This window comes from Struthio camelus, chromosome 2, assembly GCF_040807025.1.
Source record: "Struthio camelus isolate bStrCam1 chromosome 2, bStrCam1.hap1, whole genome shotgun sequence".
NCBI classification, from domain to species: Eukaryota; Metazoa; Chordata; class Aves; order Struthioniformes; family Struthionidae; genus Struthio; species Struthio camelus.
The window spans coordinates 80217139-80244186 of NC_090943.1; the positions used below are offsets into that span (position 1 = coordinate 80217139).

General features: G+C 39.2%; 1 protein-coding gene across 31 annotated transcripts in view; it reads right to left on the minus strand.

Moving 5' to 3' along the window:
- SEMA5A (semaphorin 5A) overlaps positions 1-27048 on the minus strand; it is a 315141-nt gene that overhangs the window by 107143 nt on the left and 180950 nt on the right. For all 31 annotated transcript variants that reach the window (XM_068931379.1, XM_009665155.2, XM_068931382.1 and 28 more), the window contains 3 exons: positions 19253-19538; positions 15749-15884; positions 12230-12434 (listed from right to left, as the gene is read on the minus strand). In XM_068931379.1, the coding sequence (XP_068787480.1) occupies positions 12230-12434; positions 15749-15884; positions 19253-19538 (627 nt within the window). The remainder of the gene's footprint in view (positions 1-12229; positions 12435-15748; positions 15885-19252; positions 19539-27048) is intronic.

Sequence of the window (27048 nt, forward strand, 5' to 3'; positions counted from 1 at the left end):
AGATTTGCGAGATCTGGATTCAATCGCCCCCTCTCTCTCAAGATTTCATGTGTGAACTGGTATTCAGAATAGGAAGACCTTTTAAGAGAAAAACTGTAAAACTTAAAACTTCGTTTTTTGTAGAACCCTTTTCTGTGGGTATAACAACATCGTAGTGCAGATAATTTAACAGGTCCTTTTCCTACTGAGGATTTCAAACATGCTGTGATATGCCGTTTTCTTGCACACTGACACGATTTTCTGACAAAAGGAAAACCAGAGACAGTTACCCTGCTCTCCACTGGGTGTACAGGAGATAGTTGGTCTGAAGAGAGAAATGTCTCAGCTGTGGTCGAGAAAAAGCTCAGTGTCTCTGACAGCTGCGTTAACATGCAACAGGGAGGAACAGAGTACTGAAGAGCGGGCGCAGGAGGAAGAGAGCAACAAGGTACTGAGTATGTGAACAACCCCCTCCTCCTTACTTTTACACCCTGCAAGCAATAGGCACCTTTCATGTCCTTAGGGAATTTCAGGGAGCACTTAGGCCTGCTAACTTTTAAAAAAGCAGTGGAAAAATATTGCAATGGGCCCTCCAGCAGGGGCTGGAACCAAGGCCAAGGCCAACCTTTCTGGTTGAATTCTCTACCTACCCGGCTGGAGAGCTGTGCTCCTTCTCCCCGACCAAATGAATCTTGCGCTCTTTCTGCAGGTTAAAACACTTTCAGTCAGGAGAAGCAAGAGGCTTCTCCACGTCCAGAGTAGCCACTTACCTAGTGCATTAAGCGTTCGACAAAGAAATAGAAGAGATGGCTTTAAACCTGCTGAAACCCAAGAGGGCTTGAGCTACTTGATTGTGTCCCCATGCCAAATATCACCACGTATACCTTCTTCCAACACATAACAAATACTTTAGATACTAACATTGGTTTAGGAAATGCTGCTCAAGCAGGGTGGACACAGTTAAAACTACAGTATAACATCTTTACATAAGGCTTTACTGAGTGGGGAACAACACGCTGTTTCTTAGGACTTGGCAGAGTAAAACCAGCAGGTGACCAACAACAATTTCAGGCTTAGCTCTAGTACCCCACACTCCTTCTCGTCTTCGTTCTTGTGGAGGTGTCAGGAAATTTCACGTAGGCAATATGAAGTAAAAGCACAATCCACGACAACATCAAGCACAAAGCCTTTGATTTTACCAGTCAATAACTTCATTTTGCATTTAATTTTTTCAAGTTGCGTCTATAAAGTTACTCAGCTATGCTAAGTTTATAAGGGTCATGGCAAACAAACCCAGTGTCCCCAAGGAAGGCCTTTATAATATACCATTTGATATGCAGTCACCTCAGACAGAAGCAACTTGGAAAGTGAAAAAAAAAACAGACGATACATTCTTTCAGCTCAGAAAAGGAGTATTTCAGCAATATCAGGTTCCAAAAGAAAAAGAATCAATATCAAGATTATGTTGATGCATCAAACCTACAGCCAAAGGAAAATGTACGTATTCAGTACCTTTGATTGCAATTGCTCTGTTTGAAAAAAACAGATACTACCAATATGCACAGCAGTCTGTCAGCAATTACTATGAGGATATTTTTACTAAGAATCCCAATATATATATTTAAGTCTCAAATATATTGGTCTACTGTATACGAATTCTTATCTAAATCACAATATTATCACAACAAACAAGTTTATAAGGATTGCTCTTGTTTAGACTCAAGTCCCATGCTCAGAAAGCCAAACAAAGCCTGACATTTCTGTTTGAAAAGTAAGCGCCACATTTTACACGGGAAAGTAAAGTCTGCACTGACAGAAATTTATGCAAAAAGCGCACAACCATGCTTGCGTGGCTGGGTGTACGTAAACAGCAGAGCTATCTGGTTTGTACTTACAGAGATAAGCACATCAGGACAAATTAGGGTGAAATTCAGACACAGGATTGGATTTCTCTTTGGTGGTTGAGAGGTGTGTAATTGGCAACACTGCTGTATTCCCCCAAGCATGAAAAAATTTTACTCCCTAAGGTCAGGCAGATGATGACCAAACAGATCCAGCCTCAAGAGCTGCATGCGGGCAACAAATATCCTAGAGAACGACGCGCATTTGACAAAGTACTGTAATTACACCTATGCTTGTTGGCAACATCACACCTTTACTGAACTAAAAAGTACGGTGCACACCCAACACCTAAAGCCCTGTGGTAAAGCAGACATAAGTCACGTGAATTCCAATGGTATAGAATAGGAAACGTTACCTCTGTCAAGCGATGTGTAACGTTGGTCCCCTGGGTTTTGAAAGGAAAAAGAAATACAAGGTTGGAACTGAAGAAGGCAACCTGCACTGAAACAACTCAGAAGAGGCTACATTTCCAGAAGTTTCAGGAAACCTGTGGACAGCAAGAAGAGAAAACACTTTCCAGGAGAGACCTGTTAAAAAGTTTAATCATTGCCAGGACTTGACTTCTCAAATAGTAGAGATGAGCATCTCTAAAGAAATGTGCCACCTCAATCTAAAGTGGTAGAGTAGATAATAAACGTCGATATTTAATTGCAATAAGAAATGGCTCTTATGATTTAAGGCTTGTTACCTGGCACAGCCCACCAGTGGCCAATGCCACACTGTACGCAAAGGATAATACTGCTATAGACTACAGGCCCTGGCTCACTGCCAGCCTCCCAAAGTTGACAAATATTAACTCTGATTGGATCTGACTGGACAAGAAGTGCTTATTGCTCCTATTACTTTTTATTGCCTTCTATTGGGCCACCACAACAATAAATATCTTCTACCACCTAAAGCATGCCATGAACATGATAGCGTTTTTCCCCACTGGATAAATCCACTAGCGCCCAGATCAAAAAAGCAGTTACACGCACAAGTGGAGAAAACTACTTCTAAAATAATAACCCACAATAAATCCTGCCTAATTTCTTGACTGAGCCATATGTGGCTGTTTTCACTGGAAATGTCAGAAAGGCACCTGACTACTGCATCAATTTAGAGGAATCATCACCTTAGCTGACTTGAATGTTTCAGTGACTATCCTCATCCTCTTTACCTTAAGCCCATCTGCAGTTTGCACGGTATGTGCCTCTACGCCTCAGTCCCCGGATGAGCCAAATCCAGTACCTACATACTGAAAACAAGGCATCTCAGCAGCAATTTCACCAGGAAGCACAGCCACAACTTTTCTCAGAAAGAGAGAAGGAAGGATGATGCTGCCATTCATTTTTTATATAATGTAACTTAAGGAGCAAATGGACAAGAGATAGAAGCGAAGTTGGGATCAAGACATGAACCCAGGATCCCTTCCCAAGATGATGTTCTTCTCCCAATTCGATGCCATTAAAGTATTAAGAGCCATAGTATGCAACACATCATCACATTATATTACACTTTTTATATAACAGTCCAGGAGTTGGGGCGTATGGCAATGACCTGGATATCCCACCCAGCCTGGTGGTTCAAATCTCTTTTTCTCCTAGACAAGTGATCTAACCACCAGGTTGGTTGTGGTCATTCCTATTCCTCCTGAAGTCGTGCAGTTGTACAGCCAAATTTCCAAGAGTCACAGAATGAGAAATAAAATAATAAAAGAAAACAACTAAAAAGAAGAAGAATGAATCCGTAGGAGAGTCTGCTCCAAATGCTGTTTATTACTCCTATCCAATGAGCTGTTAAAGTAAAATGCATATGGAACCTAATCTATCTTTTTGTGAATCTGCCTGCAGGTTACATGACTCTTCATAGACAGGCCACAGTATTGGGAGTAACATCTTACGTTATGACAATTCTTCCAAATCACAGAACAAAGTAAGTAAAGCGTATCTTTATTGAGAACTTCTGTAGCTTATGAGAATCTGACACGTCCTATGATCAGAGCTGGGTAAACACAAGAAAAACAATTATCCACAAATACTATTGTGAAAAAATCCCCACTGATTACTAGTAGCATTGCCTGTATTTGCCTAGTCATGAACATCTGGATTTACTGAGGTTTATTGAGAAATGCTGCAGAATGAGGAAGATCATAAATGTTAAGAAAAACAGGAATTCATAGTTGGTTCAAAAGTCAAACTTCACCCTGAGTTAGATAATGCTAATTCTACTAGCTGTTTTCAAAATTAACGCCAAGTCAGTGCACAAGTGCACACTACCTGGGGCAAAAAAAAAAAAAAAAAAAAAAAAAGAGATCACGAAGATCTTAGCTTTGAAGAAAGCAGGAACACCACTAACCACCACTTAAGACATCTTTTTCACTCTCAGCTTCACATTCCGCGTGCTAGAATTAGCCAGCCCGAAAATAACAGATGAATGCATAGGTTAGCACGTCTGGTTTCCCAGCCAAGATGATGAGGCAATAGTTCCTAAAAAACTGGAAAGTAAGAAGGAAAGGCTATTTGGCCATTCTAACTTTATGAAGTAGTCAAGCAGGATTTGCAAGCTCAGTGTTACTTTGACCGAGAGGGTCTTGTCTCTTTTTAATGGAAGGCGGTGACTTCAAAATCCTTCCCCTTTCTAGCCAGCATACTGGCCTCGCTTCCATACGTATTCTGACTTTCAGTGGTGACACAGAAGTTCACACACTGTATGTTCTTTGGCAATTACAAAGACATAATGTAGTCTGCGAACAGAAAAAACGTCTTCTACTTAGATTCGTCCCATGACAAAAAAGCCTACAAATGCTATCTACTTGCAGCAATCGATTCATGAACATGCCTTCTAAAATATGAACAAACTATCTGAGCAAATGTCAGCAACGAACTAATCACAATCACAACCTATTTATGGGTTGATTATAACAACAATAAAAGACTATAAGTGGTGGATAATTTGTGAACTGAAAAAAGAGCAATGGTTCTCACATATAAATTGCTGTCAATGAATAATTTAATGTCTCTAGTTAGTGCCATCCATTTATTAAGAAATCTCTTTAGCAGCATGATTGGAGCTTGCAGACTAATACATCTCTACATCGAGTGATAAAGTCAAGGGAAATCAGTGCTACTGGAGACTTAAAATTCTGGGTTTGATTCTCCAGAGCCCTGTACTACCATTTATAACTACTCAGACTGGACCTGAGACATGACTGTTCTCATCCGGTAACATTTTAAAGCCATTTTGCCCAGCACAGCTGACACAATACACAAGACGGTGGCAGATCAGCCTTCCTGTGTTTAAATTACAATAGCTACGGTTTAGACTATCCCCCCTTATTTTTAAAGGTATTCCATACGGAAAATAACGCCGATATTCTGACAGGAGCATGTAACAAGATCTACAGATTAAACTACACTTGATACCCTCTGCTAGGATATTAAAACTATTATCTAACAAAGAAGAACAGTACTTAGTTGATATCCCAGGGCGAACATTAGACTCTTAAAGGCAAAGTGATGCAACTTTTTTTAAGCTTTGCAGCAAAACGTTTCCTGGAAAGACTAATAAAATAAGCGATGTATTCATTCAGATTGTACAAAGCTAAGGTTTCCCTTTATCAGTGGCAGTGGTCACTGTGAAGGGAGTAGAGAATAAGGTCATTAATTTTCATGATTTACTGCTCAATTTGAGAAAAAAAGAAAAAAACCGTTCAAGATCATCGTGTGGCTGTTAAGACTGGTGTCTTCCAGCGTGCACCATTTCTAGACAGCAGAGCAGCTGAGGACCGTGCTCGCTTCAAGCCTCTTTAAAAGATACTTTAAAAGTTCCTTCAAGGTCCTAAAGGTCTTTATCTAAAAAGGATACTTTAAAAGGCCAGCAGGGTAAGAAGTTACAGAGAAGTAGTTTTAAAAACATTGCCAGGCTGCTTTACCAGGGTATAAAGACACATTATGCCTTTGCAAAGGAAAGGCCCACGAAACAAAGCAACCAGGCTATCTGCTACAACACCTAACAGCTAAAAAAGTGAACAGTTTTAAAAGGGGACTGCTGCCTGCCACAGTGTCTGTGCCCCATTATCCATCCGCCCTGTGATCCTCCCTCCTGCTCTGCTGTTGAACCCAAAAGCACCGATACACACAAACAGTCTACCTAGCACTTTCGCAAGTCACGGATATTTTGTTCATTATTATTACTGCTTTTATATTACACAGTTTCCAGACTAAAAAGGTGCTTCTCAAACCGAGAGGAAAGGTCTATAGCTTTTTTTGTACAAAAATTATCTGCCAATTACTTCCAATGAGCTCACCACTCCCGAGACACTCCGGTAAGAAATGGCACCCACTTAGGAAAATTGCAGGCAATTTAAGATTTGCTGCTCTCTTTACCAGGTATGAAATGCATATAAGCATACATTTTTGCATATAATTTTAACGTTCAGAGCTTCAAATTTACTACATGTATCACGACATTATGCACAATAAATAGTGGAAAGTGCGCCCTTTGATCAAAACCCGTAGTCTGCCAGGAAAATGACTGTATTTCATCCCAAATTATTTAGCAAAAAACCCACATGCAGTACTTTTTTTGTTGCTGTTAATACCTTGGGTTGTTTCATACTAAAAAGCGTGGTATATTGACTACTTAAACAAAAGTAAAAAGATAGCACTGCAATAACCAGCAGAGAGGAATCAAAGCTTGCACTAATTTCCATCAACTTACTCCCAACTGCTCTCTGCATGATGACCTACAGCATCAAGGCTTCATCAGAAAGTTATTATGTTTGTGTAGCTCTGCTACCCCTTCTGCCTCTGCAAAAGGTAATTGCAGGAAAAAAATCCATTCGTATTTTCAAAAATACCTTTCGAAATCTCTTTGTGGAACCTCTTCCATTCCTTCACAACCATTGCTGTAGGTTTTTTTTTTATCAGAACTATTTTTATCAATAGTCTTCGCATTGTGACCTACAGCATTGAGGTTTTAAAAGATGGGAAAAACCCACTTTTTCTTGGAAATGAAAGTTTACAATGGGCTGTAGCATACTCAAGCCATCTTTAAGCCTCTGATCACCACGGCTTTACTGTATAAAAATTCAATTTCAGTTCAGAGACCCATCTACTCTTCAGTGGAAAACAATTTAGCCACGAATAAACCTCTGTCTAGCCCTCAGACCCCCTTTACAAGTTAACCATATCCTAATTTCATCATTGCTAAACTATGAATCCCTGTCACCAAGATCCACCACCGGGCAGATGCCATTTCTCTTCAGGACATAAAGGACATATCCTCTGCTCGCTGAGACTGAAGAGGAAATGGAGGAGTTATGCATGAAGCCATTTTTTAAGTGTAGTCTTCAGGTTTTGGGGTTTTTTTTGAGATAGTGCAAATATCATATTTTCTGAACTCCCAAGAACAGCCCTAAAACCAGCAACCAGAAACTGTTTTCAGAACATTCTCAAACCAGAGCCCATAACTAAGAATGGTCTTACTCATTCTAGTAGATCAATGCATTCTGTAACAGCCTTTTAAATAAGGGTTGGTTGGAGTATATTGTCTCAAGATTTTGCTCTTGCTGAAGCATTCTGTTTTCTGAAAAATGCCCTGAAGACTTTTTGCTATTGGCAAAGTTTTTTAACCAGACAACACCAGAGGGTGAAGAAGGCATTTAAATTAAAAGGAAGAAATAAAAGGGAGAAAGAAAAGGGAGAAAAGGGAGAGGGAATGAAAATATGACATATATAGCACCATTTTTCTTTGCCTTTTTTTCTAATAAAGAAGAAAATAAAGTTTTTTAAACTTGAAAATCTGTCAGAAAATTGAGTTTACTCTAGGCTGCTGTTCTACTGCTAATCTATTATTAGAGATTTTTTTTTAGTTCACAACTTTCGTGAATTTTTTCTTTGACTTTCCTTTCTAAATCACTGAAAATTTTTCAGGGATTTCTGCCTGTCTAAAGTCAACAACTCTGTTCTTGTTTAAAGCAAGGTAAAAGGTGCAAGAATTCATATATCACTTCATTCTGCATTAGAAATCAGTGCAGCGAAAGATTAAGATGCACTTCCAAAGTAGTAAAATATATTTTTGATACCAGCAGAGGCTGTTAAATCCCAGCATATCAGATTGTCCTAGCTGAACGATGACTTGGCAGAGGTTGAGGAAATGAAGACTGTTGGCACAGCATATTAATGCATTTGTTTGCTCACTCCCATTCTCTCCTAAAGTAATATTGTCTCTGTTACGGGTTTAATGAAATTAAAATACCTTTTGATACTAGCAGGGTCATTATCCTGAATGTGAGAGAAAGGAAGAGAGAATTTTCTCTTAACTACTGCCCACCTGCTTCAAAGAATGAGGATTTTGCTTCGGGTATCAAAGACTGCAGAGCCTTCATTTGTGTTCAATCCAATCTATATGTCTAGCCTTCTAGTGAACCAGCCTGGTTCATTTTAATAAGACATTTTTGTAAGAATGCTGCAATGAATTATAACTGCAAAAGTTATGCAGAGTACCTCTTATACAACATGGGTTGGATCCACCCTGCTTTATTCCAGGAGGTGTAAGAGGCTTACTGTCAGTATTTGTCTTACAGTTGAACACACTTCCCTTTTGGCACCAAGTAGTAGAATACCATCTATTATCACAGCGTTCAGTAAACGTGAAATTTAGCCCCATGGGTTTCCATATTGCATGCAGAATTGTAGGATAATTCTGGTCGGAAGGGACAGCAGGTCCAACTTGCTACTCAAAGGAGGGCTAGCTACGACGTCAGATCAGGTTGCTGCCTAGTCTTGAAAAGTCTCTAAGGATGGAGATAGCTCAGCCTCCTTGGGCAATTTGAGCCACTATTTGACTGTCCTCAGGGTGAAAAGGTTTTTCTTATATCCAATCCGAACCTCTCTACCTGTTATCCCTGTCCTCCCACCATGCACCACTGTGAAGACCCTGGTTCTGTTCTTCTTTGTGACCTGCCTATAGGTACTTGCAGGCTGCTGTAAGGTCCCCCTTGAAGCCCTCTCCCCTCTATTGTGAACAAGCCCTGTTCCCTCAGCCTCTCTTTACAGGGCATGTTGCTCTAGCCCCGTGACAGTCTCGGTGGCCCTCCGCTGACCTTGCTCCAGTTCATCTACGTCTTTCTTACAATAAGGGACCCAAACTGGATGTGGTATTCTCAAGTGTGAAGGTCTCAAGTGTGCTGAGTAGATGGGGATAATCCCTTCTCTCAATTTACCGGCTACGTTCCTGTTAGTATCGTCCAGGATGCTGTTGGCCTTCTTTGCTGCCAGGGCATGCTGTTGGCTCAGCTTGCTGTCTACCAAAACCCCAAGGTCCTTTCAGCAGAGCCATCTCCTAGCCCGTCAGTCCTCAGCCTGCATGGGGTTACTCCTTCCCAGGTTCGAGACTTTGCACTTGCACTTGTTGAATTTTGAGAGGTTCTTGTTGGCCCAGTTCTCCAGCCTGTCTCAGTCCCTCTGGATGGCCACCCTGCCCTCGAGCAAATCGAATGGTCCCTCCAGTTTGGTACCATCTACATGCTTAACAGAGTGCACTCTGTTGCCTCTGGTCATTGACTGAGGTGTTAAACAGGAGAGGTGCCAGTAGACCCTTGCAATACTCCTCTTCTTACCGCTTGTACAACCCATTAACAACCACCCTCTGAGTCTGACCACCCAATCAGCTTTTTACACATCTAGTTGTCCACCCATTCAGACCACAGTATCCTAACTTAGATATATGAATATCATGAGACGCAGTGTCAAAAACCTTGCTAAAGTTGAGCTAAATGACTTCCACTACTCTCCCCTTGCCTACAAATTCGTTCCATCTTGCTGCAAAAACAACCGGGTAAGCCAGGCATGATTTACCCTTGGTAAATCCATGCTGACTCTTCCCAGTCACCTTTTTCTCCTTTACGTGCCTACAAAAGTGTGCTCCAAGGGGACTTGTTTCATGATTTTCACAGGGTCTCAGGGGCAGCTGACCACCCTGTAGTTCCCTAGTGTGTCTTTTCAGCTTTTTTTGAAGATGGAACATTGTGGTAAAACGTAACACTAAATTTCATTTGTCACCACTGCTAATGCAAGCAAAATTAAAAAAGAAAAGATACAATGATGACAGCCCACTACCCTCCTCCAGCTCTCCCAAGCACATGCACACAATGGTGTGAGGAGCTTGGGCTGGATGCCATTGTATGGGGAACTAAGGCTGGACGGAGGAGGAGTTAGAAACTGTTAAACTCAGTGTGCCTCCCTGGTGTGTTCCCAAAGTTAAGGCTACTGTCTTTTAGTTACAGTTGTTTATGAAAGCAGTTGTGTTTTCTCTGTAATATTTTACCACACACAGTTTAGGATCCTAATGCATTGCTAATTGATCCACAGTTTCTACACAAGCTAAGATAATGCGATGGTGAAATAAGATCTTGCATCAGTACCAGTATCATGACATTAAAAAAAAAACCTATATAATTACTTATGTTTCTTCATTGTACAGTTTCTCACATTTATAAATCCATGCTTTCTTGTTACATAAGAGTCTGTAACAGTGTCAAACTGAAGATCCATCTAACCTAGTATCCTGCTTACATGAGTAACTGAAAATAGCTATAGAGAAGAATGAAAGTGCAGGACAAGTATATATGATAAAGAGTATAAGAGCAGTATCTTTTCAACAGCAAGACAGATGCATAAAAAGAGCCTAGAACTTTTACCGAACACAACTTATTAATGAACCATGAAACTTAAAATTTTGGCTCCTCGTCATTGAATCAAATATAAAAGGAAACACAGGAAGCAAAACCGAAAACTGAAGTGAAGACAATCAGAATTATGAAAAACTACATCATTCTAGGTGCTGCCATTGTAATGTAACTATCCCACAATGTGGTGCCAATGTCTTTATATAAAACCAATTCAATACATATTTCTGTAATTCAGTTTCTGTTAGAGTTCTGTGATACAAATAGCTTTTAGTATAGGTACAATTTCACTTAAAATGCCATAATTTTCTAACCAGCAGGTTGCTTTGATTACAACTGGCCAAATTCCAGCACAGCTTAAACCTGTTAAAAGCTATTAAAAGTTATTAAAATCTTTTAAAAACTATTTATTTTACTGCCTATCTTTCAAGGAGCACAATGAGAAAGCTTTATTTACCAGGACAACAAGAAATACTGTCTCACTTCAACATATCAAATTACCATAAAATTTATTCAATCTCAAAAAGAAGCAAAGAAGCGGTCTTCTATCAAAAATGAGTATCACACTTTCAAGAGAAAATTAAATCATATATTGAACTACAATGCACATTTTCTCAGGCTCTTTAAGCAATAAGCTGTAGAATAGGCAATCTTCATTAGCAAATCATAATTTTAGTAACCAAAATGACTTATCCAGTTTCTATTGAACTGATGACATTTTTGAAAACGACTTCACTGATTGCAAGATCGAATCAGTAGTTGTTTAGGGTTCTTTTCCTCTTGGTAATCAAGATTTTTTTCCCCCCTAAATTTACCATGTGTTGCCCAGTCTCAAACCATGAGAATGGTTTGCTAAATATTCTCATTAGCAAACCATTCCTTAGATGAGTTATTCCTCACTAGTGTGCATACATTCTCACATACTTGTATGTGAGAATAACCTTAAGATTTTTGCCACAAGATCGTACATTTGTTGCTCTAACCTAATATTTCAATCACAGTTAGAGACACTCTTGTTCTCTAAAAGCAGTTCTTGGAGACCCTCAGTATTTTTTAAAAGCCTGAATGAAATTTTGAACCAAGAAAGCAATACTTATAACCAAGGAAAATTTAACTGGAGGGCTATTTTTCTTCCATAAAAAGAAGGGCTATTTTTCTTCCATGGGGTAAAAACGTGTAAGACTGAACAACGTAAAGCGAGACGAAAAGGAAATGTAATAAAATATGTGTGAGTAGAAGACAGAGAAATAGCAATAGCAATAACTGTATTTGCTATTTGTAGAGTTTCTTCTATTTCAAAGGATTCTAAAGCATCTTACCCTTGGATGATGGACCCCAGGATCCAGACTACATAAAAAGAATGAAAAGGCAGAGAAACTCAGTGAACTCCTGTTCATGGATTTTCCAACCATTTGCTCCCACAAGAGCACGTAGGCTTCGTCCCTTCCAAAGGCGGAAGGGGAACGGAGACCAACGCTGGAGTTCACAGGATAAACAAACACATTGCAAACTGCCCATCTCACCTACTCTGGACAAGGAAAAGATAAGAGTTAATGCTGCCAAGGAGGGAAAAACGTATTCTAGGTGTTACAAATACTCCAAAACTGACTCACAGACTGCTAAAATGCATAGACCTCACAGACTTTTGCAGGTATCTCCGCAACACAGCGCTCATACCTGTGGCAAGGTAGATGATATGGAAAAGCATGTCCTTGCCCTGCACCACATCCACCACCACGTGGGAAAACCGGCTATTGTCTTCCATGAAGTAAGGAATGGTAGTAACTGGTTGGACCACCTCGTGCATTAAAAAGAATTTTTGAGCATCCTGAAGATTCCTCTCAGTCAGGTTCGCATACAGACCCTGGTCCATGGTGCCACACTGTAAACACGGAAAAGTAATGTTATCATATGCAATAACAACAGATTTGCTCTCTGATTTACAGTACAGGGAAACAAATACCACTGGCATATCCTGTAGTGATACTGAGGCATTCCAAATTCAAGTCTCATTTCGGCGCTAACTAGACTGTCCACTCGAGGACTGAGAAAGCCCCACTTTCCTGATGTGGTACTAAGGGGAGAAAAACCACCATCCAGCAAACCACAGAATTTTTTAAAATCGTTTTCTTTACTATTTTTCACTGAGCGCTAAAGACATGGCAGTTTTCCAGAGAAAAATCTCATGTCTTACCACAGCCAAGGACTAACAGAAATCCCAGGTCAAAGCACAACGTTGAGTCTGTAAGCTTCTTTATGTTCATTAAGCCAAAAATGGACCGTGTGGAGCTCTAACTATAAAGTGTTATCCACAGCAAATACATTTTTGCCTTAAAACTGACCATATTACATAACAGAAAACTGTACTAACGCTTAGCAAGAGAACGTTCAGTAACTGCAAGCACAAATTCTAAGTACAAATAAAGCACAATATTTGGCAATTAATTTTAGCATCTTCATATTCAGCTAACTAAGGGACACTAAAGAGAGAGCTTCATGTGAGCAGGTAAACCATAAACCCATATGTTTATTTCTCCATTATCACATCAGAAAAGCAAAACAGAACTTTACAGTATTTATCAAATATGTTGGTGATATGAAAGACATGCCAAAGACATGCTTTTTCCGCTGTATTTTAAGTATTCTGTTATGTCATAATCAACATTATGAATCACAGCATAAACTAAATAACACAATGTGCGAAACTCGGCTAGTTATTTTTGAGTAACATTACTGCCATGTTTTCAATCTGAGATTAACTGATCGGTTCGAATCCACAGATTTTAAGAAAAACCCAAATTAATAACCTTACAATGAGATGTCAAAAATGTCTCCAATTTCCACAGACTGGAGAACTGAGAGGGAGGAAATACGGTGAGGCAGGAAATCACTACTTGTTCTGTGAGCACCCAGCATGTCAGGCCAGTGAAAAATTAAAACAAAGAAGCAAAAGAAGAATCTCTCCGAATATATTAAGCAGCAAAGATTCCAGCTGGAACGCTCATAGTACGCTGAAATATATATGGTCCTTGGTCTCATCGCGTAAAGAGAGAAGTAACAAGCTCTGGAGAGAAAGAGTGTTCTTAAAGGCTTGCCATATCTGAGCACTGTGACACCAATAGCAAGCTGGAAACTATTTCATTATATGATCTAGCCATGGAAACAGAGCGCTTGATGCAACTATCACTATCTAGCAGTAGACTCCCTTCATAACCACATACTTCTGCCTATTACTGATGAGTACATGAATACTCCTGAGCATAAATCCAATTCTGAGATATACGATCAGCACTCCTGATATTTTATGGTAAGCGCGCTACAAAAGAAAAAGTCTTCCTTTCTAGGAAGGAAATTAGTGGCTCCACTAATGAATAAATCCCGTGTACGTCCAATACCTACACTGAAACTGAGATTAAGCACTAGGCAGTCACCAAAACAGTTCCACCTAGGCATCAGGCTAGCTTCGGAGGTATGCCAGCACCGCAGCTGAGGAGCCAGAAATCAGGCACTTCTACAGAACAAAAAGATAGCATCTGTGAAAGTACAGAAGTTCGCTATCACTAAAGGTACCTGGAGACCAGTTAAAGCGAATTGACTTGAATACTGTTTCCCAAAGGGCCATTTTCTAACTTTATAGAGCCGGTCAGCAAAGCTGTTGCTCAAAGAGGACAGAAGTGTTTCTGCAACTCTTGTAAAGCTGATAAAGGAAGTGACAGCGATATTCGAATCTGTCAGCAATCGGAGCAAGAAATTTCTTCAGCACTTCCCTGCCTTGACTGGGAGTTAGGGGCAAGCACGGACAACACCCTAGAGACTTGCACTTCACCTACATGCACCATTCGGCAAGAGATGCTCACACAGGAATTACCAACACGTTAAGTTAGGCAAAGTTTACAAGGAGATGCCAGTAACTCTTATTTGACTTGCTCATCTGGTTGGAAAAAAAGAGAGAAGACTTTTTACATGCAAGCCTTTCTTCAGGCCTCTTCCTTCACAAATCAAGCACCATTTTGACCCTCTTGCTATCGCTGTCCTGACAACACAAATATTACTATGATACGTAAAAAGCTATATTCAAGTATCGCCTGTTTCTTCAATACAGCTTGCTTCAATGGTGTTCTATCACTTGGGCATAATGCCAAACATATTGCTTAAAAAAGATAATGGGGCTCTGGCCTATAATTCAGAGCAGATTTAGTGCTTTATTCTCCTTTGTTTGTATAAACCTGGCAGTACTAAAGAAAGATGAAACTACCAGCAAGTCCCCTGCAGCTGACTGCGTTTCATGTCTGCAAAGATCTTACGACCCTTTCAAGAAGAGAGGCAAAGCTCCTGTGGGATTCGCTGTTATAAGGGACCTGAACCTAAGCAATTGCATGGTGATAAAGAGTGGGTGAAAGGATGCATCTCCACTTAAGCATCTCGATGGAAAGTTAGCGTTGTTAACCAAATTAATGTCATTTTCCTTTCTATTTCTCTTGCTGGAACCCCCCTCTCATGAAAACTTTCCTGGTAGGAGTGATGCCCATGCAGAAGAATAAAAAAACATATGCGTGCTTACTCGAAAGATCCTTTTCTCTTTGTAGAGAGTTCCCCTGACTGACCCACCTCGGACTAATTAGTTTGACACTGTCAGCCAGCTTCAGAGGATTACGCACTCTGAGGCTGACAAGTTCAAACGACAGGCACACCATTTCACAAACTCTGATTAAAAATCAGATTCTTTCAAGGAACGTGGACCACTTTGCACTGGCCAATTTACAAATTCCTACCACTTCTCTCTGTGTTTTTTTTTGTGGTTTTTCTTCTTTTCTGTCAAACAGTCTCTCCTTTCCAGGTTCTAACACCACAAATACAGTGTAAAAGAGAAGAGAAGGTTGATTACTCTTCAGTCAGGAGTTAACGTTACCTTGGTAGATGATTATAATACTGTTCAATTTTGATAGAAGATCAAAGCTGAGCCTTTATACTCCTACCCTTCAACGCACATCTGCTTTTCAAACCACAGAAGTTTTTGGAAGGATAAAATTAAGTATGATTAAGTCTGATGAAATAGGGAGATCTCTTAGGGCTTTTTTTTTTTTTTTGACTTCTTATGCTATAATATAGTGTAAAACCGGGCTCGTTAACTATGAACCATATGACATTTTGAAGAAAACTCATGTAAACTACTGTTCTTCCCCCACATACTTATACCTGAAAATTAGGGTTTGGATTGGGATATGGAAGCCAAGCAGAGCGAGAATTTTCCTGGTATTTGAAGGGTCCATTAAAGGCCTGAGTTATGGCACTCAGGTTGAAAACACAAACTGCTGAGGCTGCTATGCTGTTCCTGCAAGAGAAATATAAACATTAACTTAATTAACAACATTAAGTTCATTTGCTTAAAAAAAAAAATATAAGGCAATATTTCTCCTTGTTAACTCTCCAGCCCTTCAGGTAATTAACAACAGGAATATGATCAGCCAGAAGATGATATCTCAGGGAAATGATGTGCTGACTTAGGCATAGCCATCCTAAAATTTTCGTCACCCTTGCCAAGTAGCTGGTGACTGGAAAAATTCAGAACTTCCTTCCTTCTGCTGCTGCTCTAATATCACAAGGCCATTACTTGACTCCCACACAAAATCACATGCATCAAGGACATCTTTCTTCTAGTTCAAAAGCTGATAATGAGATTATTCTCAGGGGTCATTAATATTTATTTTATACAATCAGCTACGTATGGAGTGTAAGGATTTTTGACTCATGGCGTCTGCCTAGACCCTATGGAAGCACCAGGTAAGGCACTTGAACAAAAATCCTATCTTCCAAATGGCCTTATACAGCAATAAAAATGCAAGTTCCAGAAACCCATCAAGAGAAAATAACTTAGGCCACATCCTTTATAAGATAAACCCGTTAGAGAAATAAACGGACGCCAGGCAAAGTACAATTTCCTGTTCTTGTGTTCAAAATGTGATATATATAAATAAAATAATTCTGTAGTCACTGTAGTGACAGTCACTACAGTTAAGTGGCTGTGAGAATACTTAACACGGAAAACTTACTTTATTTTGATCATAAAGTAAACTTCAAAAATCTGCAGCATTTACGAGTTTTAATATGTATAACAAAACCTTCCAATAGATGCAAAAAAGCCACATTATCAGTAGCTAACAATAAATTAAAGTCTGAAATAATTCTTTTACAATGCATGTAAGCAACAGAAATGAGCTTCTGCATTGTTCTTTTCCAAAATGTGAGAAAAAGGGATGGAGAGTGAAGGTGGCAGATAGCTACACAAATTTCCACTGCAGATAAAACTGGCGATATTCCCTTTCTTTTTTTTTTCCCTCACTTATCCTGTAGTTTACACAAGACTTTAGAAGGCCTGCTATAGACACTCCAAATGGAAAGAAAAAGCAGCCCCAGGGGATCAAATCTACCAACAACTGAAAGACAGTAAGGCAAACGAACGATTTCCTTTCAAACGCTTATCGCTCCAAAACTAGAAATTTCATGCTAATAATTACTGCAGAATCAGTTAACAATGGATTTGGTAAAACCTTGCCTATATGAACTAGCATTAAAGACAGCTCACTCATATTATTAACAATATCAATGTCTTCTTGAATTTCCTTAAGTCCTCAAAGGACTCATGCTTACAAAATTTTCGATGGTCTAAAAGAAACAAAATCAGCTTCATTAAGAAGCAGCAGTGATACTGAATTTAACAGTCAACTACACTTAAATGGCGCTAGTTTTGCTATTACTCACCATCTTTATTGACAGAAATGCTGTGGTTTTTGTTTTTCTTTTTTCTCCCCCCTCCACAAAGCGATGCACAGTACATTAAACAATCATTGCGGCATAATTTTATAAATAACCCAAAATAAAATCACTGTAATTCTGAAAACATTGAGATCGAAGAAAGCTGAGTATGGTTTGGTAATATCTGATGCTGTTACACTGATGGAAAGGAGCATGCTGTTCCCTCTCCCGGGAAGCCATGGCACTTCTCCATTGTCAGGATGCGGAACTGAAACGCGGATCACATGGGCTGTGCAGATCTCTGTTAACAGATATTCAACCCGGGGAAGCAATCCTCACTCTACAACGTTTCAGCAATCTCCAAAACTTTATTTGTCATATGTGATGACAGGAACAAATATAATCTCAACGGAGCTCTCCTTTGGGGAGAAGAGCATTGCTGCCACTGCACGATCGAAGCCTTGTGGGTGTTCTGGGACAGAATCCTTCTGGTCGGGGTTTCCTTGGCAGGACAGCGTCGGGGCTATTTTGAGTCCTCGTGAAAGGTTAGGTTGAACATCAGCATGCCGCCTGAGAAATCTGTGTCTTCTAAAACTCAGGCTAACTAGTAAAACAAACTAATGCAATCTTAAAAGCCACTGAAAATGGCATCGGATTTTCCTGTCCTCGGTAGTCCCATATTCTCTACGATTCTTTTTAAAAAGCAGTCCCTAACTTCAATACATTGCTCAAAACCAGGGTTAAACTTATCATCCCCACGTTACAACTGGGGGACCTCCGCAGCCTGGTGCAACCAGCCCCCCATCAGCCACGCTCATGGTCTACTGTCTCTCCACTGGCCCACCTTAGTCTGGAAGCCATTTGGACATGTTAATACAGGACCGTACCAAAATCAGGAGAAACTAGCAACGGCCCAAACTCACGCTCACTGTCCAAACATCTTGGGGATCACAACTTGCTTGGATTAATTTGTACCTGCTTCCACCTGGCTATATGGATATATCCTAATGTACAGACGGTAGGTATTCAGGTGTTTCTAGCGGTAGAAAGGGGCACTGACCTATGTTTCAGGTGCCCAAATATCTTTTAAATTTCTGGGCAAAACTGCCTTACACAGCATGATATTGCAAGCAGGTAGCAGAATCAGAAACCAAAATCTGAAATCCTGCTCACAATGGGCTGCTCTTACCGAGCAACATATGAACTCCAGCTATCACATTTTAAGCAATCATTTCATCTCATGTCTGACATGACAGTGTCTTTTTTTCTAAAAATTAAGCTATTCCTGGTACCAAGCTCAGAGTCTAGGAAGCTTTTATGTCCATCCACAATGCTTTAACGTTAATCAAATGTTAAATTTTGAGATTAAATTGTATATTTTAGAATTTTATCTTGTTGACATAACAGGTTCTGTTGAAATTAGGTTAAACACCGGGTTTGATGCACAAACTCACACTAGGATATGCTGGCACTGATTCAGAATATTTAAGAGCACCTCTCATGCTCTTTTGAGTAAGGTGAGCATGATATGGTTGAAATCGTAGGACTGACATGATCAAATTACAATTATGACAACAGTATTTCATAAATATGTTTTGAAATACTGTATACTATATATTATTTATTTGTAATAAGCTGTGAAATACATAATCACGTGCTTAGAATACTGTATGAAAAAGGTGACGAAATAGCCTTAAATAAAACCATCTCCTTGCTGTAGGGAAAGATTAAGAATCCTTCCTTCTTTTGTATGCCTTCAAAAATTTAATGCAAGCATTTGGAACTGATACTTGTTCACAAAAGGAGAGTGGATCGGAGAAAGCGGTCGTTTGAATTTATAACGTTTACTTCGTCTCTCTTCCATCTACAGAAGGAGGTAGCTAAGAAGCTTTAGTTTTTACTGTCATAAATTGTAAGAAAATAAAACGTATCATGGAATTTACTTACACATTAGTGGTAAAAATCCCATAAAGCAAGTCCAATTCTGGCAGGAAGAAAGTGCTCTGTAGTTCGTTATAGTAAAACGGAATTTCTCCAGGGCGAGAGCAGTTCAGACGAGCTTTCATGAAAGTAGTCCAAGTATCCTCCAGCACAAATTTGCCACCAATATCATTTTTACACACCCGAGCAGCACGAGAGAAGACTGTTTTCCCACAGTCATGCTCCACTGCATTCTCCCGGAAGAAGAAGTAAGTAAAGTTCCCAATGTCATAAGACGACACAAAATTTGGCTCTGAAAACATTTGGAAAAAAAAAAAAATTATGTAGTCTGTCCCAGTGACATATGCACTTATATTAACATGAGAGTCAGATTCATCTTCGGGCATTTGTACAACATAAGTGATTTTATCTGCTGTGTTAACTCTGTCTTTGCTTTGCCACCATCCCTTTATTTCAGATTATCAGAATAACCAACACTAACTGTGTGTGACCAAGAGTTTGCTCAGTTGCTTAAAAGAAAAGAAAGAGACTTCTGAGCAGGCATTCAATGGTAAGGTAACCTCACTTTGGCCCTACCTCACTTAAAACTTTCGATAACAATATCTTCTTTCTTTTTTGGAAAAGATGAAAAAAATGATGGTGATACTGAAAAAATTGGAGAAGACAAGAAAAAAAAAAAAGTCCAGGAAAAACAGATAGTACTTCTTGAAAGTAAAACTGAGAAACAATAAATAATAAGATGATAACCTATTTCCCTTAAGGATTACTAAAACTGAGGAGAGTCCATGAGCTTAAGAGAGAGTGACAACTTGATGAGTTCTCAAATGAAAAACAAATTAGATACATGGGTCTGTAAAGAAGAAAAGGGGTCATTATAAAACACTGTTTCCCCTGAGAAAGCAGTAAAATTTTTGTTTTCATTCCCAAACACTATTCTATAAGTGCAAAGAACCAGCAAACAAACCTCTATTAATTATGTTTATCCACTGTGATGTAAAACGTCAAAGGAATTTATTAGCAGAGGTAGGCAGAGATGTTTTGACAGCACCGTTTTATTGAAAAAGCTGCTGTAACTGAAAGAAAACTTTTCCTAGGAACACATTAAACGTGCCAAAACTTTGGAAGGGAACTAGGCTACCAGGTTACCTAGTTTTCTGTATTGCTCACCTCTCTCTCTGGTACGCTGCTAGTCTGCAGGACATCTCAGCTCCACAGCAGGCAACAGGATGAACAACTCCCTGGGGTATGTGAAGCTGAGCAGATAAGATAGCTCTCCTACTCCTCGCCATAACTTTCACTCATTGGCCTATTAAATGCTTCCTTGAGGTTGGTCTGTAACCCACCATATTTTCCCCAAACTCACATCCCCGAAGGGAAGTAACCGCAAGTTGGTACCCGAGGGGCTTTGTGGGGAACCTTGCTGGTTTCCAGGGCTCTCAGAAGTTACGCTGCACCACTGCACTTGTCAAACTATTTTACCTTTGGATTTTAAGACCCAAGACTTGTGATGGCAAAAGGTAAAATCAGACTTATTAGTAACGGTTTCCTGGTTTGGACTTCACCTCTTCATTCCACGTGTGTGTAAAAATTTCATTACAATAGGAACTTTGCTTCAAACGCTTCAAAAAGCTTTCAACTTCATTATTAGAGCTTACAGAATTGTAGAAAAAATTCTTAGTCGCTCATTGAGTTCCCTTTCTTTAAAGATATACATGTAATACTCTTACACATATACACATTGAACACTGAAAGCAGAGGAAGCTGAAATAAAAACCTTACTTGTTAACTTTGTTAAAATTTTCTTCTCTAAAAACAGGTTTCCATGCTGAATAGGTAACTGGGTAGAATGATATGTGCTTTAATGGTCCCTATGTATGATTACAAGTACTAATGCTGAAATGACAAACATACGTTGCTAAAAAATCCATCCCCACACCATTATGTATCATCACATTTTAGACAGGTTAGATAGTTTTGGCAGACATCAAATGTTAATATGTATCAACAGATACTTGCATGTAAAGTTTTTTTTTAATTTAGCTATTTTTCTCTTGATTTGTAATGTGTGCTACTTTTCTCCCTCACTCCAGGTAATGTTCTTTTAGAATGTTTTTATACTCATGGAAGAAAGAAAAAGGATTCACCAGTCTCAGTGGGACTCAGGCTACTTGTCCACAGTATTAAGGTAAGTCTTATTTAAAGCAATAGTCCACTAATAGTAGACAGAAAAAAACAAGCCATCTGAAACAGCAAGAAAAATAAAAGATTTTCCAACCGTCTTTGATGTTTCGAAGCCTAAAACCCTAATGCTCTTTGAAAGTAGCTCAAAAATATCTTGATTGAGGTTAAAAAAAAAAAAAAGTCTATTTATTGTGCAAACATTCAACGTCAATTTGTTCCACCTATGAAAAAATTCTGTAGACCCACTAAGCACAGAGGCCCTGCCCCAGCAATCAGAGCAGCTGATGCTTCTTCTTGTTGGTGGCCCACTGAAATAAAAAGGTCTCTCTATTGGCACAAGAAGATCTCACTCCAAGGCCAAAAACTCTACTGGAAGTACTCAAAGTATGAAGAATAATGAATTACGGATAACATGTTCGTGAACTGCAGGAATAAAATCATATGAAATGTAGTCAGAATGTTTTTAGGGTTCTTCGATAAACCCATGTCAATCTTGCACAGTGCAATCACTTAAAATTGCACTGAGAATCATAATACATGTCTCAACAAAAGCTGGTACTGATATTTCATTGATTCAAAACTGAGAAACGATACGTAGATCTGCAAACACCTGTATGCACGCTTCACTGATTACAAAATGCTGAAAATGTGAGCTGCTGTTGAAACTTGTGAGAGCTGTTTCCTTTTGCATGAAATGTAATAATCTCAGAGCTACCTTGGGGAATCCTGTGGATACTGGGGGATTATCATGTCACACTTTATTTATTTCATTTTCTCTTTGGGGAAAACAAACTGAATCACTTCAAAGTTTCAAGAGAAAAGGGAGATTCTTGTCTGGAAAACATTAGTTCCTATGTTTCCAAATACTGTGCTGTGAACGGGTGGGTGTTTGTTGACATGGAGGAGTTCTTCCCACAAAGCTGTTTAATATAGGATACAAAGTTTTGTTTCCCGCTGAATTTGCAGACGGTGCTGCAAGGGTAAATGCACTTAATTTGCGCATGACTACCATAATGAATGAATGCCACTGCAACAAGTACAAGGATTCTGGTATGTGACAGCATGCCACCCATACAGATCAGCTTGAAAATGTCAATCTGTAATAATGCCATCAGTATGGTAAATGACCTTTATAGATTTTTATATATTCACTTTATTGACGTGTCAGGCTTAGGAGACTCTCCCAAGCTAAATGCAACTGATGGAATACTTACCTGTGGAATAAGATTCAACTTGCAGCTAGCAATGCTCTCCAAAACAGAAGCCTAAAAAATGGAGAGCATCTAAGCGCCAAAAGTGCTAGTCAATTTTATTTTCTTTCACCTTACTGACACTAATGAAGTCCATTTCCTATATGGGTTTTGCCATCTCAGTATTTCTTTTTTTTAAGTGTGTTCACTAACGTAGCCCTCTGCAGCTGCTGGAGAACAGTACAGATCTTATTTTAGCGGGACTCAGCTACTGTTGCTCATAAACGCGTACAGGCAAATCTTAATCCGAAAGTAAATTTTTCCTCCAATGTTAAACACATTTAAAGGAATACATAACTTGTAGTTATCATAGTTAAATCCATCCTCAGGAGCTGAAATGTTAAGTCTCAATATAAAACTGGTGGAAACCACTGCTTATTAATAGCTATTTTTCCTCTGTGTTCACTGTCGACTAAGACACATGCTTAAAATGCTGGCCTGGCATATACCATAGCTGGGTCCCAGCTATTTTGACTACTGCTTCTCCTGCAGTGCCTCAACTCTTCATAATTTCTTTGACATTCTTTTCCTTTTTGCTAAATTGAAGTTTTTATGAGTATGAAAGAGCAAGGGCTGCAAAATACACTAAAAATGTGTATGCCAGGCTCTTTTTTCCAATCTTCTCCTATAATGCTGATAGATTTTAAAATATAGTTCAGTGTAATCACAAAAGCGGATGCACTCATTATACTTTACATTTTACTGATGTACTCTAATAAATTCTGAAATGCAATTGTTTCTTTTCTGAAAAGTGGTTTTCAAAAATGGTATTACAAAACTCCTTGTTTTATAGTCCGTTGTTTATTTCAGATAAATCTGCTTGGTTTTCAAGGTGAAGTGTTCTTACACGGCACGACATTTTGCCATTTATTATATCATTGGGTTGATGCAAACTTGTCAGTGTTACGAACTCAGTAACAGGAACCATCCTCTACTCCGATCTAATACCTGCTGGAGTTCAGTGGACTTTGGGTCACCTATATTCACTGGAGAGGCACGCTGTGCAGCAGCAGTGGGGTTGGGTGACATATAGAGGACTATCTCCATTCACTCAGAACCTCTATAGGTATGTGTTGTATGGATCCAAGCAAAGAGGCGGAAGTTTGAACGCTTGCTATGGATTCAGAATCCTACATATCCAAGAAGAAAAGTCTTCCTTAAGCAGATTTTGTCAACCAGCTGGCACGGTCTGGAAGGAAAATCCAGTTATGATCGCTCAACCCATTTTTCTCCAAACATTTTGATTGCCACCTCTTCTCTGATCTAGTTTTTGAGGTGGGGGAGGATGAAAGGACCTGGGCCTCTTTTCTTTTTTTCCATAACAGAAAGGAAATTAAGAGTTTTACAATCATCCATTTTTTCTACGACCTTAAGGCTTTCTGTATCTATCTCTGTCTCCAACGCTTCTGTCCTCCTTTCTTCGGTGAATGCTGTTTTTCGTGTGCTCGCGTTCCCCCTCAATTTTGTTCCCTTTTCCACATTTCCCTGTTTGAGATGTGCTTCAGTTCTATGTTCCTCCATTCTCTCCAGCTCACTCATACTCTTTTGTGCAATGTTAAGGAGGCTCCTACTATGCAGGTCCACAGCAGTGCTGGACACAAACAATACGCTTGCAGGGGCTCCTCCTTTTCTCCCTGGTCTGGTTTCTCCAGCTATCTGATGCGAGTTAGTGTGAGCCAGATAGGTGAGACATAAGCACTCTAGGCTATGGAGCCAGCTCTTGGAATCTCATAAACACCCTGAAATCTCAGTTTTCACTTAAAATGAAAGACGGTTCTAGCTTGTAGGATTGCAAGGAAAAGTTTGAAGACATGACCAGATTGTAGCCAACCAAGATGTTTACACGAATCTGCAGGAAACATGAAAGCTCAGAGAGATGCAGGGCACTTCACAGCAGGTAAGCAAAAATAGAGTAGGCTCTGCCCTCACTAAACTCCTAATCTTTTCAGAAGAAAAAAAGGAGGACCTTGCTGTTTAACCTGGGATAGACGAGAAGCAGAAATGTCACTGTACTTTCCTTCATGGGAAGTGGTGCCCATCTCAATCATTTTAGATGGATGAGGAAGGGGTATGAAGACGCTTTGTTATAACTTAGTCTGGCCTTGGACAAAAGAACTTATGGGGAGGTCCCTCTGTTGTGCTGCAGCCTACTCCTCTTTTATTCTGGCATTGCCATCTAGAGGAAGATGTACAGCTTTGAAAGAAAAAACACAACTGCTCAACTTTTTGCCTTTGGTAGTAGTTTCAGTGAAGAATCCTAAGGATGGATCTCAAAAGCGCTCGGCATTTCCATCCAATTTTAGGCTGCTGGCAAAAAGACAGTACACACAAAGAAACAGAACCAAGCTTATAGGTGACATAACTAAAGAAAAGTAATCATTTATCTTCTTGCAAAAGAAGCAACAACTGGTAGCATATGCTTTGCATATTCTCAGTCAGGTCTCTTATCTGAGAGTAAAAGACAAAACTGTACATTGCAGGAACATACTGTTTTTGAGTTACATAAAATATTACATAATAAGACAAGCTTGCTTCAGGTAATTACAGGGCTTTTCATTAAAAAAAAAAAAAAAAGGACAACCCTGAATTTTCACAACCATTTCCATTAATCCTTAAAAGCAAGAGTGGAAGGATTAATCTTGTTCTTAGATGATAATTCCTCTCCACGTATCCAGCTACCAGCAGGAGTTATAATAAAAGTGCACTGACAAACCATAATCAGAAAAGGATTCAGAGCTGTATTAAATCTCTCTAACCAAGCCATCATCGTGAGAATTTTACTGTTACTTGCAGAGCCTGAAGGTATATGCAAAGTATTTTACAAAATGCTCTCAAAACACCTTTTGAAAGTGTCTAAGAACCAAATACTTAGAGCAGCAAGAGGGAAAAGTGATAAAATTATGTCTATCAGCCGAGCAGAACAACTTGGCCAAACATTCCTATACTCTTCTCAACTGAAGGACCTTCTAATCTGTACGACCTTTTTTTTTCCCCCTTTTGGCACTACATATGTTGCAAGATCACCTTTTAATCATCTACGGTCTGCCCACTGATGAAGTAGCTACACATTTAGAATGAACTTTTTATTTATTTAACATATAATGGCAGATGCTCTTGGACTATGTCTAAGACTAGGAAATCAATCAAATGTATTTCAGAATAGTTAGAGACCCAAGCAGCCTTAGTATATAATCATAAGCAAAGGAATCTGGCAAAGAATGAAACTAAATGTCCCAGTGTACCTCAGTACGGTGAAACAGAAAGGAAATAATTGGAATTTAATTTTTTCCTCAATTTGTTTTGCCCTTTTATTTTTCAAGCAAAGCAAAAAGATCCTTGTAGACTGAAATAAACTTTGACATGAGGCAAGTAATCAAACGATCACTGATTTCAGGAGGTAAACTGAAAGGAGAAATACCACTACTACCTGTAAATGCTGGAATAGAGAAAAAGTTTCCAAGTTTAAGCAATAAAGCTTTTCCTTCTCAGTCTGAACCCACTGGAGTTGATAGAATACAAATGTAACTATTTAACTCTATCCTATAGACCAAACAATGATGGATTCTGCCCCTGTTGCATCTTGTAGATCAACTCTAAAATGAAGCCTAACTAGAAGAACACTATAATAGTGAGCTCTGGATATGATAAAATTGTGTTATGTTAAGAGTTAGACTCAAACAAACACCATGCTAGCTGTAAATCAAGTGTATTTTTTATTAATGAAATATTTATTTTATTTTCTATCATTTAATACCTTCTAAAGCAAACTGCCAAGACAGATTACACATTTTATAGAATACTACTAAGGTGATTTTAAAATGTTCTAGCAACATGCTGCCCTTTACCAACCTGAGCAGCTGGCTGAATCCCAAGGCCTTCCTGATTTTGCTGGTCAAGGATAAGAAATGCATGAAAGAGCGGTCTACTTTAGATGTTATGCATGCTGTATGACCTTAAATCATTTCTCTCAAACACAGAAGTACTTAAAGATGGACTCAGAGAAAAGGTGGCTGACAGAACCAGATGTGGACATCATCTCTAGAATAAGTTACTGGTAAGCAGCCTCTCTATCTTCAAGTCTTGATCTGTATCTATCTATTCATATTGGTAACTTCAAGCATTACTTATTTCTGTACATGGGAAAAGAGAAAGTCAAATCAGGATATCATAAGAGGGAGAGGTGGTTTCTCCTTTTCACACTTTAAGATTTAGCATCATGCAGCCAGCTGCTGGTCTGCACCAGTTGTTATCTGATCAGGCAACAGGTTCCTTTTGGATAAGAACAGTGACAGTGTTATAGTGTACTGATAGGGCTGGGAAAGAAATAAAGGGTAGTATGGTGACTTCAGAATCAGCTCATAAATTCTTAGT